Raw genomic sequence first — 20,124 nt, 5'->3', positions numbered from 1 at the left:
GAGGAAATGTAATGCAGAATGGGGGGAAAACCCAGAATAAAAAGAAGATTGAACTCGAAGTTAGTGCAGAATGGGGAAAAAACCTGGATTAAAAAGGTTTAATTCGATTTTAGTGCAGAATTGCTTGGAGGACACCGTGGTGAACATGGATTAAAGGAGAGTGCAGAAAGAGGCAGTCTGATGTTGCAGGGACCAGTGTAACCTGCACACTGCAGCAGCCATTCGGGTATCTGTGACTCTAAGAAGGTGTCTCTGAATGACCGGATCCAGCTCTCTGGAATGGACTCCCTGAAGTGGTGGAGACCTTCGGTAGGCGCTGTATGGTCTGGCTGTTTGTCAAGGCTTTCAAGGGGGTCTAAATTGGCAGGCGTCTTTTAAGGGGGAAAAGATTTGGGGCTTGCTATTTCATTTTTAACTATTCTTGTAAGCCACCTTGAACCACAAGGAAAGCCAGGATATAAATGTTTTAATAAAGAAGGAAATAAATAAGCCAAGCCCTTGGCGTTCACACACCCTGGCATTGGTGTTACTCTTAGGATGAGGCAAAGAAGCCGTATGCTCAGACTGGAAATCAATGACACAAGGATGAAAAGCAAACATTGCAGGCAATCTAGGAGTAGAAGCCAAGGGATTTTACCAGGGGCAAATCCAGTCCAGACCTGTCCAACTGAGATGTAGGCCCCCTTTTTTTAAATGGGGAAGATGAAGCAAGAATTCTCCCCCACTGCGTGCTCCTTGGAGCAGGGACCCAACTGCTTTGCCAAAAAATATCTTGGCTAACTCTGACACGTTAGCACACAGGCCCCGCAGAATCAATATTTCTCTGTCCAAAAGCAGGGAATGGGTCTTGTTGGTCACACCTCTGGCGAGACTGGTGAACTTCACAAGTCACCTGGGGCTCAAGGGCTGAACACAGAACAGAGTCCATGTGCCCGGCTCTACCTTCCCGGTGTGAGGGGGAGGGGTGGGAAGGCAGATGGAATTTAAAGAGATCCAAAGACAGCTTCTTCCTTCTGTATCTCTTGCAAACAGGCCCACAGTCAGGAGAGGCTGAGATGCCACAGTGTCCTCACACAGAAAATTCCCTTCATTTGTGTACATTACAATCTGTTTTATTGCCTCCGGGTGAAAGCTTCCTTGGCTCTGTTACATGTTAAGAGGTCGACACTGCACTTTCCTGCCACCTGCACATTCCCTTTCGTGTAACATGCTGGAAGGTTTTCCAGCTCTGATCTGGGGTATCCTGGACTCCCTCAAGGAGAAGATCGCCATAGCACCCCTAACAGACTGCTTGCCCATGCCATGATCGATCAAAGCAAGGCCACAAAAGAGATCTGGACGTGTTCCAGCCAGCCAGCATTCTAGTTTTGCACAAGAACCAGTGATCTGGAGGGTCTTCTTAAGCCCTAGAAATCTTTGCTATTTGTGGATGGAATGAATCCTCAGTGGGCCACGAGGAAAGAGTTTGGACCGCGTGCAACGGAGGTTTTCAGGAATCTGTACATCATAGTGAACGCCTCTTTCATTCTCACATGCTGTGGAAATGGAGCTGAACTAGGATGCTGCCCCTGAGCTTCATGGAGGAAAGAGAGGGCGGACTGAAACCGTATTCTGCATTTCAACTGGAAATTATTTTGGAGGGGGAATAAATTACCAGTGTTTCCTGGAAGTCAGATCTGTCGTTAATATCTTCCACTTTGTAGGATCCAGAGAGACTCAAGTAGTGGTAATAGTCCATGCTCGTGATACCCAGACTGGTCTTCTGCTCCCCAGAGGCACCTTCAATCAGCTGCAGAAAGAAAAAGCAGAAATGTAATTGTAAGTCGGCTCTGATCAGTCACGGGTGGCGCAGCACGTGGCCAAGGGGAAAGGAGACCCAGCCCATGGTTCCGGTCCCAACTTGGCCGCGATCCACTCCTGGCCAATGTTCACTAAAATGGAATGGGAGCAGCATCAAACCATTCATCGCAAGGGTGCTGATGCAGGAAGACTTCCTGGTAGATCGTGCCCATCATTTCCCTGAGAAACTCTGACCTTACAAAACAACAGTGCTATAGACTGGCAGCTTTTTAAAAAAAAAAAGCAAATAAAAATAAACAAAGAACTGACCTGATAAAAAATGTGGAAGCTGCGCTCTCCGGGATTTCTCATGACTACCCGTGACTTCTCCAGCAGGAAGTTAGAAATCTTCCCCCCATCTGGTTCCCCTCCTGGGCTAAACTGGATTTCAAAGTATTTACCCTGAAACAAATAGGGATGTGAACTGTTGTCAGTGGATTAAGTAAATATTAACTCCAATGCAAATCCTCATCGGCTGTCCTTTGGGCCACAAGATTCCAGCTGGATTGTCAAAGAACAACATCTTTCGCATAATGTCCATACCGTAATCTAGGGCTAGAGATGAATTCCCTTTTTTATCAGAGGCAAAAGGACATAGGTATTGCGTGTGTTTATTTCTACTCCTGTCCAGTGTTCCCTCTGAACTGAGTTAGTGTGAGCTAGCTCACAGTTTTTTAGCCTCCGGCTCAGGAAGGATGGCTCCAGAACAAACTAGCCAAATCGCTCGCTCACAACTTTAATGCCAGTAGCTCACAAAGTAGAAATTTTGCTCACAAGACTCCACAGCTTAGAGGGAGCATTGCATCCTGTCCCAATTTTTGTGATAATAGGACAGAAACTAAAAGGAATATCCAAACTACTATAGATAAGAATGTCACATCCTCAGCTGAATGGCTCCCTGTCCCAAAACAAGGAACTAGAAAAGATCCTTAAGTGTAATGATGTGTCACCGGCAACCAAGATCAAGTTAATGCATGCCAAAGTATTCCCCATTACTATGGATGGGTGTGAAAGTTGGACAATGAAGGAACAACAGGGAGAAAGTGGATTCATTTGAAATGTGGCGTTGGAGGAGTTTTATGGATACCATGGACTGTCAAAAAAGACAAACAAGGGGGTTCTAAATCAAATCAAATCCCCAGAAGCTAAAATGACTGAACTGAGGCTATCGTACTCTGGTCACATTATGAGAAGACAGAAGTCACAGGAAAAGACAATTATGCCAGGAGATGGATGAACTCAATCAAGGAAGCTATGGCCCTCAGTTGGCAAGGTCTGAGCAAGGCTGTGAATGAGAGGAGGTTTGGGAGGTCATGAATTCACAGAGTTGCCATAAATCGTGAGTGACTTGAAGGCACTTCACACACACAAACACACACACACACACACACACAGAACAAAGTGTCAGTCACTTGCAGAGGTCATTTTGGGGGGGAACGCGGGGGAACGCAGTTCCCCCGAGTGAGGTGCAGGGGGCGGGGCACATGACGAAGCCCTGCCCCCTGCTTCCAGCCCCCCCGCTTCCAGCCCTTATTCAGCCAGGAGGAGGCAGGAGAAGAGGGAGGGTAAGTTGCTTCCTCCCTGCCTCTCCCCACCCCTGCCTGCCTGGGGCCAGGGAGGGCCTTGGCGGGGCTTCCTCGCACTCCCGCTGGCCTTGCAGGTCCACCGCCGGGCCCCTGATGTCAGGGGGTGTGGCATATGCTAATGAGTTCCCCTAGCTCTTTTTCTACGAAACGACCCCTGGTCACTTGTATGTTCCTCAGCCTTTTGCTAGAATGCATGAGGTTCTTCAGCACTGCCCCCGCAATTATCCTTAACTAACACACACACACACACACACACACACACACACACACACACACACTGTATGTCCTTCCTGTACAGACTCAATATGTGGTTGCTGCTATCCTTCAATTCAGGATTGCCAGCAGTTCAGGATTGCCAGTCAGCATATTTAGCCCACATAAGGAGGAAGCATCTTATTCTGTCCCTCCTCCAACATTTGTGTTGGTGACGCGAGTCGCTGAAAAAGAAGGACTTACAAATCGGCTGGAGTTGTTGTTCCGAACCGTCTTGGCATTCCCAAAGGCCTCCAAAAGTGGGTTAGACTGCAGAATAATGTCCTTGACGTGCTGGAAGAAATGTTAAAACAAAGATTAATTTTGAAATATGCCCATGCTGCCTGATAATTTAGTCCTGGAGGCAGTTTACAAAAATTTAATAAAAATACCCCAAACACAGGCAGTCAAGAAAATCACTAGACACAATTACAACAGACTCAGCTATGCAGCGGCGGCGGCAGCAGAGATAGTTAAAACAGGCAGCAAAATGGGGGGGACGGGGCACACATTTTCACTGAATGCCTAAGCCACGAGGCAGAGGCAGAATTCCACTGGTCAGGACCACCACTGAGAAGGCCCTGTCTCTGGGGGCTGTAATTGGTACACAGTAAATGCATGTGTAGGAAGACTATCTGTAAGAAGCCTGTCCAAAGGTTCACGGATAAATGGATATTCTTGGCTAGCTGGACCTTTCCATTTGTTCCAGCAAGGTTGCTGATCTTAAAAAGGAACCAGTGGCCCAGAGAATATATCTGGGAAGGGGAGAGGCTATGCCTCAGTGGTAAAGCATCTGCTTGGCACACAGAAGGTCCCAGGTTCAATCCCTGGCATTTTTAGTTGAAAGGATCAAGTAGGAGGTGATGTGTAAAAGCCTTCCTGGGGGAGCCAGTGTGAGCAAACAATACTGACCTTGATGGACCAAGGGTCTGATTCAGTAAAAGGCAGCTTTATATGTTCATGTATTACAGGGGATGGGCTGTGGCTCAGTGGCAGAGCATCTGCTTGACATGCAGGAGGTCCCAGGTTCAATCCCTGACATCTCCAGTTAAAAAGGACCAGGCAGTAGGTGAAGTGAAAGACCTGAGACCCTGGAGAGCTGTAAAGAGGGGCCATGCCTCAGTGGTAGAGCCTTTGCTTGGCATGCCAAAGGTCCCAGGTTCAATCCCCGGCATCTCCAGCTAAAAAGGACCAGGCAGGAGATGATGGGAAAGACCTTTGCTTCAGACCCTGGAGAGCCACTGCCACTCTGAGTAGACAATCCTGACCTTGGTGGACTGATTCATGTGTGTTCAAGTTTCAAAGGAAAAAATGAAAGCTTGTCTGCCCTACTGTTTTGATTATTCTGTTGCATCTTGGGTGGGGGACAGACATCAAACAAATCACAGAATTCTCATATAATGTGTAGGTCAGCCCTTCAAACATTTGGAGCTTTGAATGGTTAGATAGGGCTCTTATTGAAGCTGAAGGAGGAATCACTTGCTCACAAATGCACACGCACACACACACTACCGCAGCAATCACGGGCACCCATATCAGTTTCACCACTTATTTCTCTGTGGGCGTGGCTTTTGCAGAAATGGGTAGAATTTGCTCAAAATAACTGGAACAGTTGTGGTTTTTTTTAAAGCACATGAGTAAAGCCATTCCAGAAATTTAAAAAGGACACACTTCCGTTTCTTTGTTACTCCTCTGGCTACCGATACACAGGAAGACCAGTAGACTGTTATCACTGCCGACCATGGCACAGGCACGAGGGATATAATTGACGGGAGTTCCGTAAACCAAATAAATTATAGGGAGCAGCGGGGTAACTAAAAGCAGTCGCCCGGTAGAAGGAACTTCTGGTCTCTGCACACCCAAGATGAGAAAGGTGATCTTCATCCCTGTCAATGAACAAGGAAGTGATGATGCCCCAAATTAACCAGGGGCTCTGCCTTTTAATAACCCACTTCAGGCTCCAGTTATCCTCTAAGCATCTGAACCAGTGACACAAAAGAGAGCATCGTCTGGGAAGAGTCAGTAGGACAAACAGCCACAAATCTTGCATTTGGTGCACAGATGATAATCTTTGTCCCGATACTCTCCTCCATGACCATCCACTTCCCAGCCTCAGCTCACCTGCACTTTGGGGCCTCCTCCTGATATTTTGGAGATGTAACTCATAATGTATTTGGCAGCCACAGTCTTCCCAGCACCGCTTTCCCCACTATGAAGTAAAAAAAAACACATTTGAAGAAGTTTCAAGGACGATCCAATTGATCAACCTCACTGTACTGGTCTTTTTTCTGCAAAGCTCCAGAAGGTGCCACCTCAAAAAAGGATCTGACTCCCTGCTGAGTTGCAGTTAGGGTTCTCAACTCTAAGCTGGGGAATTCCTGGAGATTTGGGGGTGGAGCCTGGGAACAACAGGGCTTGGGGAACAGAGGAAGCTCCACAGGGATGTAATGCCATAGAGCCCACCTTCCAAAGCAGCCATTTTCTCCAGGGGAAATCCAAAAACAATATCCGTGACAAAAAATAACAAAGAGTCAATAAAGATACATTGCAAAATCATTTACTGTAGTAATTCTGTAGAAAATCTATATATCTAATAGTCAAGTGGCCCCGTGAGTGCGGATTGCTAAATCCGCGCTCCGGGGCCACCTGGGGGGCAGGGGGAGGTTTGTGCACTCAGGGGTGCACAAAAATCTTAAAAGTTTAAAAAATTTCCTGAGGATCCTTAAATTTGCCAAAATAAAAAAGAGCATCCCCTGCGCATGCGCGCCGAACGCTCTTGGGACGGGGGTTGGAGTTTGCGGCCAGCAGGAGGGGCCTCGCACCTCTTCGCCGGCTTCCTCTCCTCTGTCGCGTCGCCTCCCCCGCCCGGGCCGCAGCGTCCTGATACGCCCGGCAGGTGGGAAAGGTGGGGGGGCTGAGGCGGCGAACGCGCAATCCATTCCCGGAGGAAGAGCCGCCGCTGCCCCTGACTAGGCCGAGGCGGAGGGGGCGGTGCTGGTGGAGGGAGGGGGAGGGCCGCGCCGCGCTCGCCCGCTGGGGTCTCCCTCCGCCGACAGGGAGGGGGGAGGAGGAGGATGCGCGTTCCCGACAGCCGCCGCCACCGGCCTCCCCAGTTCAGCCCTGACCTCGCCGAGCAGTGTCTCCCCCCCCCCGCCGCTGCCGCTGCTACGGGGCTGCCCGGTTGAGCCCCGACCTCGCCGTGCAGTGCCCCCTTCTTGTTCTCTTCTATTATCGCTCACACACTAACAAATGCTGGGCAATGCAAACAATTCGTTTCACAATAATTGCTTTATCTGACCGTGTAGCAATCACAATTTTTATCACTTTCTACTTATCAACTCCTGAAGGAAACATTCCATGTTGACTCTCTAATAACAGAACCCAAGGTCTTCACAATGGGATTGCTACACGCTCATCTAAAGCAAATATTGTGAAACGAATTGTGTGGATTTCCACTTCCTCCCGTGAGCTCTCATTTTTGGCTTCTACTATTTTCTCCAGGGGAGCTAATCCCCGTTGTCTGGAGAGCAGTTCTAATGCTGGGAGATCTCCAGGCTCCCCCTGGAGGTTGGCAAGCCCAGTCACAATGGGCAGGTTTGCTGTTGTGGAGTGCCAGAGGAGTGAAAGTTTTCATATATTTCTCCCTTTTATATTTCTGGAGAACGTAGATTTCCACTTGAAGCCAAGTAAAGTCTGTTACTGTGCGGCTCTTACAAAGCCACTCTGCGTTCCTTTAGATCTGCAGTTTTTAATCCCAGTTTATTGATCAGCATTCCAGCTAACTTGCTCAAGAGGAGAGTCAGAAACCAAACAGCAAGGGTCAGACATTACAGTATTTATGACCAGCAGTAACTGGATCCGAGGACTGTCCTTGCTGACTTGCAATGGCTGCCAATCCCCAGGTGGGACCTGGGTGTCTCCCAGAATTGCAACTGATTCCCAGTTGCCATAAATCACTTCCCCTGGAGAGAATGGCTGCTTTGGAGGGTGAACTCTAACGTATCACATCCCTGGGCTCCGAGAGCCAGTTTGGGGTCATGGTTAAGAGCAGCAGACTCTAATTTGGAGAACTGGATTTGATTCCCCACTCCTCTTCCACATGCAGCCAGCTGGGTGACCTTGGGTCAGTCACAGTTCTCTCAGAGCTGTTCTCGCAAAAGCGGTTCTCTCAGAGCTCTCTCAGCCCCACCTACCACACAGGGTGTCTGTTGTGGGGAGGAGAAGGGAAGAATGTAAGCCACTCTGAGACTCCGAGTGAACAGCGGGGTATAAATCCAACTCTTCTTCCCTTCCCTCCCCAGGCTCTATCCCCAAATCTCCAGGAATTTCCCAACCCAGAGGTGGCAGCTCTGCCAGCTCAGCTTCTCCTGTGGGGGGGGGGCTCTGCTTGAAGGGCACTGCCCTCCTCTCTCTGGGGAACGGTGGTCATCCCAGCAGAAGCTTTCTTGTAAAGCGGTTTGCCGCCAGTCTCTCCATTGTCTATTGCTTTTCCTATAAGTCGGAAGCAAATTGCACTTTCTCCTAACTTTGTCCCTCCGTAGGGAGGGATCCCCCGTAAGAAGCAGTCTACCAAAAATGTATGCATCGTAAATTTAGAAGACGCATAATGACTTAATGCCACTGAAGTAAAGAGAGAGAATGCTACATGTTCCCTCTCCGTTTCAGCAAGTTCTATTTTTAACCGTAATAAAACGTTCCCATGCACAGATATAAATACCGGCATTGTGTATTGCGCTTTCTATATAACAAAAACGGAGCAGGTGGAGGCTACCGGAGGTGTGAGGGGGAAGAGACGTTTGTAGAACTCAACGGCCCCCAGGTTTCAACAAGAATGCTTGTTTGGGAGCCAAAGGAGACAACATTTCTTTAAAAATATTTATCGGGGGTGGGGGCCTGAAAAGAACCCTGAACCACTTTCATTGCACTTTCCAACTGGATTTTACTCTGTGAACTGGCAAGATCCGGTTGGGAATTGGATTGAAGGTGGATTATTTAGTGCGTGTGACTACAGCCAGAGTGTGTGGTGTCGTGGTTAGAGGGTCAGATTATCCGGGAGGCCCAGGTTCAAATCCCCAGTCATGCCATGGAATCTCAGTGCGTGACCTTGGGTCAGCCAGACACTCTTGGCTTAACCTACCTCACAGGGTTGTTGTTGTTGAGAGGATAAAACGGAGGAGTGGATGTAAACCACTGTGGGTCCCCACTGGCAAGAAAGGCAGGGTATAAATAAAGGAAAATAAAATATATTGGATAACAACTCCAGAAGGATAGCGGTGTAAGTCAACTGCAGGGGCAGCCATTAGGGAGGGCTGGCCTACAACCCACTTTCAAAGGCTTTGCAACCTACTTTTGGGGCCCGACCCGCAGGTTGGGAAACACTGCTCTTGTCCACAAAAGCACACGCCAGAATAAAGCTGTGTGAGTCTTCATTACATAGGATGCATATACTGCTACCCACACAGGAAGCGCCTCACCGGTCATTTCCACTGGCGCTCTCCAATTACAACGCCCACTCCAGGGACAGCCAAACAGATTCTAATTATCAGGACATTCTCCTAACATTGCTTTCCTCTACCTTTACAAAATCCTGCACCCAAGAGAAGAAAAAGAAATTGGATTTATACCATGCCCTTCACTCGGAGGCTCAGAGCGGCTTACAAACTCCTTCCCCTTCCCCTCCCCACAACAGACACCCTGTGAGGTAGGCGGGGCTGAGAGAACTCTGACTGAAACTGCTCTTTTTCAAGAACAGCTCTGAGAGAACTATGGCTTGGCCAAGGGCATCCAGCAGCTGCAAGTGGAGGAGTGGGGGAATCAAACCCGGTTCTCCCAGATTAGAGTCCGCGCACTTAACCACGACACCAAACTGGCTCTCCAAACAAGTGTCAGGCGGAACCAAACGCAAAATGTTTTAAGGCCTCTTTGACCAAGCTACTGTTCCGGCGGCTTTAAAAACCCCTCTGTTAACTAGCTTCAGTTACACAACCTGTACTGCAGGACAAACTCTTAAAGCAGTTTTGAATTTATTTACACCTTTCTCTTCAAGGGGGACCCAAGGTGGCTTATCTCATTCTCCATTTTGCATTCACAACAACCCTGTGAGGTCGGTTAGGCTGAGAGAGTGTGATGGGATCAAGGTCACCCAGTAACCTGCCGTGGCAAAGTGGGGATTTGAACCTGGTCCTCCCAGATCCTAGCCCACAATCTTACCCACTACGCCGCGTTAGCTCTACTATTAGTCTCCAAGTCCTCCTTGCACCTAGGGGCTTGGCAAAGTCGCCTCAAGTGGTTCTCAGTTCCCAGAGAGATAGATGGAAAGAAGGCTGTTTCTGTTGCCTTTCTGTGCTCATCAGGGTTGCCACACCTCCAGGTGGTGGCTGGAGTTCTCCTGGGATGACAACTGATCTCCAGGGAACAGAGATCAGTTCACCTGGAGAAAACGGATGCTTTGGAAAGTGGACTCCATGGGAAGTCCCTCCCCTCCCCAAACCTCATCCTCCCCAGTCTCCACCCTCCAAAACTCCCACCTATTTCCCAACCCGGAGGTGGCAACCCTAACTCTCATATAGACTGTGCCATTCTAAAGCTCCCTCCCACATGTTGAACAGCCCACCTGGAAAGCACCTCTGAGCTAAAGCTCCAAATCTCACCCCATCCGAAACTCATTCACTGGTTCTCTTTGCTTCCCATCTGTAATATGAGGCCTACCTTGCAGGGCTGTTGGGAGGATTACTAAAATAAGCCACACAAATGCTCATTGAGATAGCATTCAGCATCCTTTACATGCTGCCGTGCCATCCAAGCAAAGGCACTTTGCAGGGCAGAAGACTGATCCCTGCCCCAAGGAACTTACAACCTAAAACTTGAGACAAGGGAGGGGAGGGAGAAAGGGAAGGATGTGTGTTCATCCCAACTGCACACGCTTTGGCTTAGTTTCAGTAAGGGATGGAAGCTTTGTGTCAAAGGCTTCACAGAAAAGGTGGAGTTTTGAATGAGACCGGCATCACATGACTGTTATGGGAATACACCAAATCAACTCATGCACGTGAGAAGTTTCAGGATTTTAAACCTGGCTTCTGAAAGCCAAAGCAATCTGTACAACTATTAGTAGATGGAACTTTGCATCATTAGTCCAGTGGCAGAACTGGAAAGCTTTTGGTAAAAACTGCCCACAATTGCCCTCTGACAGAAGGGGGAGGAAAAAAACACATCTCCCTGTTCCAGCCATGTCTCTCTCCAAATGCAGCCTGAAAAGGTCCCACCGAGCGTGGCAAGGATGCCAACATGGAGCAACCAACCCCAAAAGACATCGCAATGTGGAGGAAACAAAGACGACCGCCCAGGACAGAACCATCCGGTCCTCAAACGGTTAAGCCTGAGCAACTGAGTCAGCATTTGGCAAATCCCGTCGACTCAGCAGAGCCAGACGATAAATCACAAACCCCGTGCATCAGGATGATTAATAAAATTAAATGGGAAGTCAAGAGAGCATTCGATGCCCACACAAGTAGCCTTTTGGCAGCGGACGCACGATCTGTCAAGCCCCATTGCCACGCAGCCAAGCACTGGGATGAAGCATCCACAGGATTCCCCGTGCCAGTCTCACTAGAGTAAACAGCCATGTGTGCGTGTGGACTTTCATCTCAGAAGAGTGAATGGGCGAAGGAGACAAGCTCTCTGCACACCGGATGCCTACCTTTCCTTCCAAGTGAACAGCCTCCAGCCAATTTAATGCTGAAACACAGTTTATCACACACCCCTCTCTGCATAGTTAATTTAATGCTGAAACACAGTTTATCACACACCCTTATCTGCATCTTCCTTTTGGTCTAGAGAGCAAAGCCCCACCTGTAGCTGTTATTGCACTTGCCCATCAGAAAGAATTTCCTTGAAATTAATTTTTAAAAATTTAATGCACGCTTAATCTTTTGGTAAGTTTTTCAAAAGTCTGCCTTAAAACACAAGAGGCCACTTTATCCTGAACGAAACCATCGGTCTACCAAGGTCAATATTGTCTACTCAGACTGGCAGCCACTCTCCAGGGTTTCTCAGGTGGAGATGGCTCACATAGCACCTGTTACCTGATCCTGCCAACTTGGTATGCCAGGGACTGGACCTGGGACCTGTGTGTCATGCAGACGCTCTGTCACTGAGCTCCGGCTCCCCTCCTTAAAACGAAGTGCCATATCACAGGTTGATTAGATCTGCTCACAGAGAAAGGCTCCCATGGCACTATGAGTTGGGAGGTTTAAATTCTTTGGAGAGGACTTCTTGGCAGTTGGTTCCCTCAGTGGGACAGGCTTCCTCGGGAGGCGGTGGGCTCTCCTCCTTTGGAGGTTTTCAGACAGAGGCTAGATGGCCCCATCTGACAGCAATGCTAATCCTGTGAACTTGGGCAGATCACGAGAAGGGAGGGCAGGAAGGGTTGGCTCAGTGCATAGTTCTTGTGGCCCTTTCTGACATGCCCAGGGAAATGCCGATCCCCAGTTTGGGGTCAGGAAGCAATTTTGCCCGGGGATTCTAGAGGGATTCCCCCCCCCCCTTCTAGGCATAGAGCAGGGGTCACTGGGGGTGCGGAGGGGGTAGTATTTGTGAATTTCCTGCACTGTGTAGGGGGTTGGGCTAGATAACCAACTTTATAATTCTATGATTTATCACGTTGTCTTCGTTAGCCTGGTACTTAGAGCAACTATTGGACTGCAACATTCACCAAAGTCTGGGGAAGGGATGGCCAATTTGAGCCAATACTGATATAGACAGATACAGAAAGTCAGGGGGGGGAAACTGGGGTTCAATTGAGGCCAGTTAGAGGAGGCACAGGGGACCCATGATGGAGCTCTTTAGGAAGTAGGATCAGTGGTCAGGCTTCCGGCTTCAGGAGAACAACGGCTTCCACTCTCGTGCTTGTAGATTTGCAAGTGACACACTGGCAACGACGGCAACAACTCCCCCAGCACTTTCTCAGGCCATAAGCGACCACCTCCTAAAAACTTCTCCCCCCACCCCCAGGGAAGTGGGGCGAGCCCTTTGGCAACCCGATACGCCCAAAACCACTCTCTGCATCAGGGTCCATTTTCATACCATCAATCCCGTGGGACATTTTAACTTCCGACAAAAAGTTATCCTCAAGATGTGAATGCAAACAAAGCTCATCCAGGGTGAATGTGTTCATCGCAACATTACAGTAAAGAGACATTTCCTGGGCAGCAACACACACAACACAACACAAAGAGCTGAATTTCTAGCGTCACTATTTCTCCGCTTGGTCCCTCGCCACAGGCAGGCAGAATTCCTGTAAACTCTGCAGCGTGTGTTTATTTTTAAGCTTCAGAAACCCGAAATAGAAGGCAAAAAGCCACAATGATGATCTGTTGGGAAGAAAACAAGCCCGGATGCTGACACACGGGAAACGCAGAGCAAGAACAAGACGCACAGTAGGGGAAGAGGCCCAGACACTGCCTTTTACAACCCTGGTAAGGCTTTACCCCAAACAGAGATCAGGAGAAGAGATTCGGGGAAGGTCAGAGAAGCGGCCACCTGCGGCTCAAGAGAGAAGGGCAACAGGACTTGGCTGGCAGCTCTCCAAAATCCAGGTGATCTCTGGCAAAGAAGCTCACGTCATTTGTTTGCAAGCAATTGCTTGAAAAATACAGGCACCCACGTCTGCCTCTTAGGAGAGAAGTTCAGCCGCCAGGTGTGCAAACACTCATGCGCTTTAGGTAGCAACTGTTCTACTGTGCACAGATCCAACTCCAGCCAATGACCCCAAGGGTTGCCAGTTCTGGGTTGGGAAATTCCTGGAGATTTGGAGGGTGGGGCCTAGGTAGAGTGGGGTTTGGGGAGTGGAAGGACCTCAGCGGTGGTCATAGAGTCCACCATCCAAAGGGGCCATTTTCTCCAGGGGAACCGATCTCTTTTACCTGGAGACCAGTGGTAGTTCCAGGAGACCTCCAGCAAACAGCTGGAGACTGGGAGCCCTACTGAGAGCCAGTTTGGTGTCGTGGTTAAGTGTGCAGACTCTAATCTGGGAGAACCGGGTTTTATTCCCCACTCCTCCACTTGCACCTGGCTGGATGACCTTGGGCAAGCCATTGTTCTGTCAGAGCTGTCCTTGAAAAAGAGCCGTTTCTGTCAGAGCTCTCTCAGCCCCGCCTACCTTACAGGGTGTCTGTTGTGGGGAGGGGAAGGGAAAGGAGTTTGTAAGCCGCTCTGAGACACCTTTGGGTAGTGAAGGGCCATGGGGTATAAATCCAATCTCTTCTCTTCTTCTTCTTCTTCTGCTTCCATTTTTCAGCCACTGGACCACCTGCTGGAAATCTGGCACCACCCCATCCAGCTCAGCTGAGGACTTCCCCCAGGTGGGATTTATATAGAAAGCGATGCTGCCTCCTCCTAATGCTGGGATTCCGAGGTTCACCGCCTCTAAATGCGGAGGCACCTGCTGGTAGCCATTGGTGGGCCTGCTCTCCATGAATCTCTCTAACACCACCTATGGTTGTGGATGTTATGCCCACAATTTAAGTTGAGTAAAAAAAAGTCCTTCCTTTTGTCTTTCTCCATGCCCTGCATCATTTTATAAACTTCTGTCATGTCCCCCCTTCATCTTCTAGGCTGATAAATCCCAGACTCTTCAGCCTTTCCTCATAGTAAAGATTCTCCAACCCCTTAATCGTCTTAGTTGCCCTCCTCTATACTTTCCCCAGCTCTGCCATCTCCTTTTTGAGATACAGTGACCAGAACTGCACACAGTATTCCAACTAAGGCGGCCCCATAGCTTTGAACAAAGGGAACTACAGTATCAGCCGTTTTCTTTTCAATCCCTTCCCTAATAATTCCTAGCATGGAGTTTGCCATTCCACCACTGCCAAGTTTTCACCAAGCCGTCCATTTCAACTTCCAAGATCAGACCCCACCAACAAAGATTTAGAGGATATTTTTGCTCCAGTGTACATCACGTTGCACTGACTTACACTGAGCTTCGTTTGGTAGGAAGAAAAGAGAAGACTATTTATCCAGGCATAGCAATGAGCTTGATGGAGAATTCTTTGTATGGAGGGGCATTCCATCTGTGAGCCTGCACAGGGAGGGGCCGTGGCTCAGTGGCAGAGCCTCTGCTTGGCACGTAGAAGGTCCCAGGTTCAATCCCCGGCATCACCAGTTAAAAGAACTAAGCAATCGATGATGGGAAAGACCTCTGCCTGTGACCCTGAAGAGCTGTGGCCAGTCTGAGTAGACGAGACTGACCTTGGTGGACCAGTGCTCTGGTTCAGTAGAAGGCAGGTTTATGTGTGTTCACGTGTCTACCTGCCATCTGAAGTGATACAGCCCAGACAAAGGAGACCCACTACAGACAGAACCAGGCCTTTCTTTGGACCTTGAGCAATTAAAATTCAGGGCTTGAGTAATGCAAATGCCAGCGAGGCAGAAGTGAGTGTAACTTAAGAACATAAGAGAAGCCAATGTTGAATCAGGCCAATGGCCTGTCTAGTCCAACACTCTGGGTCACACAGTGGCCGAAAATTCCAGGTGCCATCAGGAGGTCCAGCAGTGGGGCCAGGACACTAGAAGCCCTCCCACTGTTGCCACCCCCCAAGCACCAAGAACACAGGGCATCACTTGCCCCAGCCTGAGAGTTCCTATCTATGCCTTGTGACTGATAGCCCCTGATGGACCTCTGCTCCATATGTTTATCCAGTTCCCTTTTGAAGCCGTCCATGCTTGTAGTCGCCACCACCTCCTGTGGCAGTGAATTCCATGTGTTTTTTTCCATGTGTACTTTTCCATGTGTACTTCCTTTTATCCGTTCTAACCCAACTACTCAGCAATTTCATGGAGTGCCCACGAGTTCTTGTATTGTGGGAAAGGGAGAAAAGTACTTCTTTCTCTACCTGCTCTATCCCATGCATAATCTTGTACACCTCAGCCGTCGTTTCTCCAAGCTAAAGAGCCCTAAGCCCTTTAACCTGTCTTCATAGGGAAAGCATTCCAACCCTTTTATCATTCTAGTTGCCCTTTTCTGCACTTTTTCCAGTGCTACAATATCCTTTTTGAGGTGTGGTGACCAGAACTGTACACAGTACTCCAAATGAGGTCACACCATCGATTTATACAGGGGCATTATGGTACTGGCTGCTTTGTTTTCAGTTCCATTCCTAATAAACCCCAGCATAGCGTTGGCCTTTTTTATTTCAGTTGCACACTGTCTTGACCTTTTCATTGAGTTATCTACTACGACTCCAAGATCAGTTATCTACTACGACTCTTGGTCAGTCTCTACCAGTTCGGACCCCATCAATAGGATTTTTGGCCCCAATATGCATCACTTTGCACTTGGCCACAACTTCCTCCAGGCAGGGTCCTTGCCCAGGCAATAAATGCACTGCAGAGAGAGAGGGAAATGGGAAAGAGAGAACCTGACCTGATTATCACACACTGGTTCTCCCGATCAATGATCATGTTCCGGTACATGTTGTCTGCTAGAGCATAGATATGTGGTGGATTTTCATATTGAGCCTGCAGGGAGGGAAACACACAAGACATTAAGAGTCCAGGAGCACCTTAGGGGCTTAACAAGAGTTTCAGGGCGTGAGCTTTCGAAAGTCCAAGGTCCCTTCCTCTGTCACAGCAGAACAGGAGTGGAGAGTTCAGGAGAGAGGGGTGCTGCAAAGGATGCAGAGGTACCATGCCAAATTCAGTCCGCTGGATTAGAACAGAGGGGGCTGACAATTAGCCTCCGTAGTGAGATAAAACTCCTGCATCGCTATTCAGCAACACACAATTCAAATACTTTCCTGATCTCCTCTCCTTTAAACAAGTTAAAAACCAGCTTCTTTCCCAAAAAACTGGGAAAAAAGACAATCTAAGGCCAGCTAGAACAACATGGCTTGCCGTGTTAGTCTGTCTGCAGTAGCAGAAAAGAGCAAGAGTCCTGTAGCACCTTCAAGACTAACACAATTGGTGGCAGGGGAGGAGCTTTCGGGAGTCACCGCTCACTTCTTCAGGTATCTGAAGAATTTAGATCAAGATGTAGATATAGATCAAGTGCAGATCAAGATGGGTTGCCGTGTTAGTCTGTCTGTAGCACTGGAAAAGAGCAAGAGTCCAGTAGCACCTTAAAGACTCACAAAATTTGTGGTAGGGGGGAGCATTCAGAAGTCACCGCTCACTTCTGTAAGGTGAACATATGACGCTTCAAGAAGGCGTTCAGTATTCCTTGCAAACTGAGTCGTAGGTTCTGTATGTTATGCCAATAAAGGTCAATTGATTGATTGATAACAGAAGCCATGCTGGATCAAGCCAATGGCCCATCCAGTCCAACAATCTGTGTCACACAGTGGCCAAAACCCAGGTGCCATCAGGAGGTCCACCAGCAGGGCCAGAACTCCAGAAGTCCGCCCACTGTTGCCCCCCGAACACCAAGAAGACAGAGCATCACTGTCCCAGGTGTCTGAAGAAGTGAGCAGTGACTCATGAAAGCTCCTACCCTGCCGCAAATTTTGTTACTTTTTAAGGTGCTACTGGACTCTGGCTCTTTTCTAATATTTTCTAATCGGAGGACAGGGTTTCTTTGCCAGTCTAAACTTTGGTTCCAGGTAAACTGACATTTCTCAGAGGACAGTCTCCTATTAAATACTGTCTGGGTACACCCTACTGGAACGCTCCCCTGAGCCTCCGAAATTAATGGGGACATCTCCTGTTTACTTCATTGAGTGCTGCGTGCAACAGCCTCTCCGGTGGTTACCTCCTTGTCTCTTTTCTCATGACCAAAGGTGCACATGGATAGGAACGGAACCTCAGCTTATCCCCACCAGTGAATGCCAGCTCTGCTCTTGGAAAATATCAAGTAAAGTCTTTATGTGCAACGGCTATGGTATCGTAACTCATCTCAGACTGGCATAGATGAGAGGGATGGACCTCAACGGACAAAGCTGAAACTAAATAAAAGAGCATGGAGGGGGAAAATCTGCTTACAGCTCCTTGGTACATTTCCACTTCTTTCTCTCCAAAGTAGGGCATCTGCTTGAAAGGGTTCACAGAGATCAGCACGGATCCGATGTATGTCTGCGCTCAAAACCGTTAAGGTCCATGACGCCCCCAGGCTGCTACAGTACCCTCCCCCTTCAGTTTGTGTACAGCTCAGAAAAATATTTGTAGCACCTTTTTCCAAGAGTTGTCCAAAGCAGCCTACATTCAAAGATACAAAATATGATAGCATTATCAAAGGAATGCGGCTACACTATGCAGCAAACCCCCCCCCCCACAAAAAACTACCAATCGAAGATAACTCCTAGGAAATCCAAAGGAAATAGACCCAAGCAAATAAAGGAAGTAGACACATCCTAAAGTAGCAGATTAAGATGGCTGGAAACAAATCGGTCCCTACTGAGAGTCAGTTTAGTGTAGTGGTGATGAGTGGCAGACTCTAATCTGGTGAACTGGGTGTGATTCTCCATTCTTCCATATAAGCCAGCTGGGTGACCTTGGGTTAGTCACAGTTCTCTCAGAGCTGTTCTCTCAAGAAAAGCTCTCACAGCCCCACCTACCTCACGCAATGATCCCTCTAAACTGTGGAGTCTTGTGAGCAAAAATTCTACTTTGTGAGCTACTGACATTAAAGTTGTGAGCAAGTGATTTGGCTACTGCATAAAATAGTTTGCTCTGGAGCCATCCTTCCTGAGCTAAGACAAAAATGCATGAGCCAGAGGCTAAAAAACTGTAAGCTAGTTCATACTAACTCAGTTTAGAGGGAACACTGCTCACAGGGTGGCTGTTGTAGGGAGGGGAAGGGAAAGGAGATTGCAAGATGCTTGGAGACTCTGAGTGAAGGGCAGAATATAAATCCAATCTCTTCTCTCTCTCCTTCATCATAGACAGGGGCTCAATTCAAGTGTCACGACAAACCAAGATTGTGTGAAAGGCACAACCCCGGTTGTTTCCCTGCCCCGACCTATTTTTACCTTACACTTCAGTTTGAACAAGCTCCAGTTTGCCCTAACATCTGGAGGCAGGCACTGAGGCAAACTGGAGATATTCTAATCCTCACAAACTGGGACTCTCTTAACCATAATGATTAAGTGGATCCTCCATGTTCAGTGGCAGGAACCTTATGAATGCCAGTGCTGGGGGATCAACAACAGGAGGAGGCTTTGGCCTCCACACACACACACACCCATGCACTTGTTGGCCTTCCGAGAACATCTGGGTGACCACTGCATGAAACATCAGGTCACTGGATTAGATGGACCACTAGTATGATCTAACATGGAAACTGGATTAGGTGGGCCACTGGTATGATCCAACATGGAAGCTCTAATGTCAAAAGTAATTTCCCCCTTTTTTTTGGTATGCTACCAACATCTCAAGTTCTGCTAATTCTCCTCTTGTGGTCAGAGATAACAATTCAACGTTGTGCCGATTAGCATCACACCAGCAGCAGAAGTTTTGGGAAGGGCAAACCTTGCCCTAGTTAACCGAAGCCTCCCTAGAGAACAGCTGGTTTTTAAAAGAGCTACACCCACCATTCTATGGCCGGAGAGAGCTTTATGAGAGAGCGGCAATCGGGAGAGTTTTATGGCACAACCAGTGCTGGGCAGTAAACACATTCCAACATGCAAGGTCACCAAACAGAACGAGGCCACGCTGTGTTTGGCTTCCTGGTGCTGTGTGAACGACACCAGCATCAACGGCTTTTCCTATTCACCCGACACACAATCAGGACTCAGTGCTGTACACAAGAGGCCATTGTTGTGGGATAATAACGGCAAAATGATGTCATGCCAGTTAAAAGTTTTTCTGTTGTTTTTTTTTAAAAAGGGCGAGCTAGCAGAACTTCCAGGCTATGCGGACCACCACTTCTAGACGAGATGCCCGGCTGTGTGTGGCACCGCCCAAGGCGTCTCGGTGGTAAATCCATGGAAGCAGCTGCTTGATAAACAGAGTCTGCATTTTATGGAATGATTCGATAACCTTTGCCCATAAGGGCCCCGTTGTTAATGTTTCCCCATGAATGGGAGAGGGGACAGCTGGATCAGTCGGTCGCCAGAGCCCAGATTTTTGCAACGGACAGCTCTGTTACAGAGCCATGTTTTTTATTTGCATGTATTTATATCCCACTTTTTTCCCCTGTCGCGATTCAAAGTGGCTTTTAGAACCTCCTTCACCCCTCCTCCATTCTCCCACAACAGCCCTGTGAGGTAGGCCAGGCCAAGAGCTTGTGACAGGTTCAAGGTTACCCAGCAGGCTTCCATGGGAGAAGTGGGGATTCGAACCCAAGGTTGCCCAGGGTCCTTGTCCGCCCCTGAATCCCCTACCCCACACTGGCTCTTTTGTGTAGACATACACACAAACACACATGTTCTCTCTCTCTCTCTCTCTCTCTCTCTCTCTCTCTCTCTCTCTCTCTGTGTGTGTGTGTGTGTGTGTGTGTGTGTGTCGGGGTATATGTGGT

The 20,124-nt window shown here is 48.5% G+C and overlaps 1 protein-coding gene across 1 annotated transcript in view; it reads right to left on the bottom strand.

Annotated features, from left to right (window-relative positions):
* Positions 1–20,124, bottom strand: part of MYO1E (myosin IE) — a 72,754-nt gene that overhangs the window by 35,562 nt on the left and 17,068 nt on the right. Inside the window, exons 3-8 of the mRNA XM_015420170.1 lie at positions 17,649–17,738; positions 16,096–16,190; positions 5,799–5,886; positions 3,882–3,971; positions 2,110–2,241; positions 1,655–1,789 (exon numbers count right to left, since the gene is read on the bottom strand). Coding sequence (XP_015275656.1) covers positions 1,655–1,789; positions 2,110–2,241; positions 3,882–3,971; positions 5,799–5,886; positions 16,096–16,190; positions 17,649–17,738 — 630 coding nt within the window. The remainder of the gene's footprint in view (positions 1–1,654; positions 1,790–2,109; positions 2,242–3,881; positions 3,972–5,798; positions 5,887–16,095; positions 16,191–17,648; positions 17,739–20,124) is intronic.

Source organism: Gekko japonicus, unplaced genomic scaffold, assembly GCF_001447785.1.
Source record: "Gekko japonicus isolate JY-2015 unplaced genomic scaffold, Gekko_japonicus_V1.1 scaffold369, whole genome shotgun sequence".
Taxonomy (NCBI): domain Eukaryota; kingdom Metazoa; phylum Chordata; class Lepidosauria; order Squamata; family Gekkonidae; genus Gekko; species Gekko japonicus.
The sequence above is the reverse complement of the archived record's forward strand: the minus strand, read 5'-3'. Positions and strand labels throughout refer to the sequence as shown.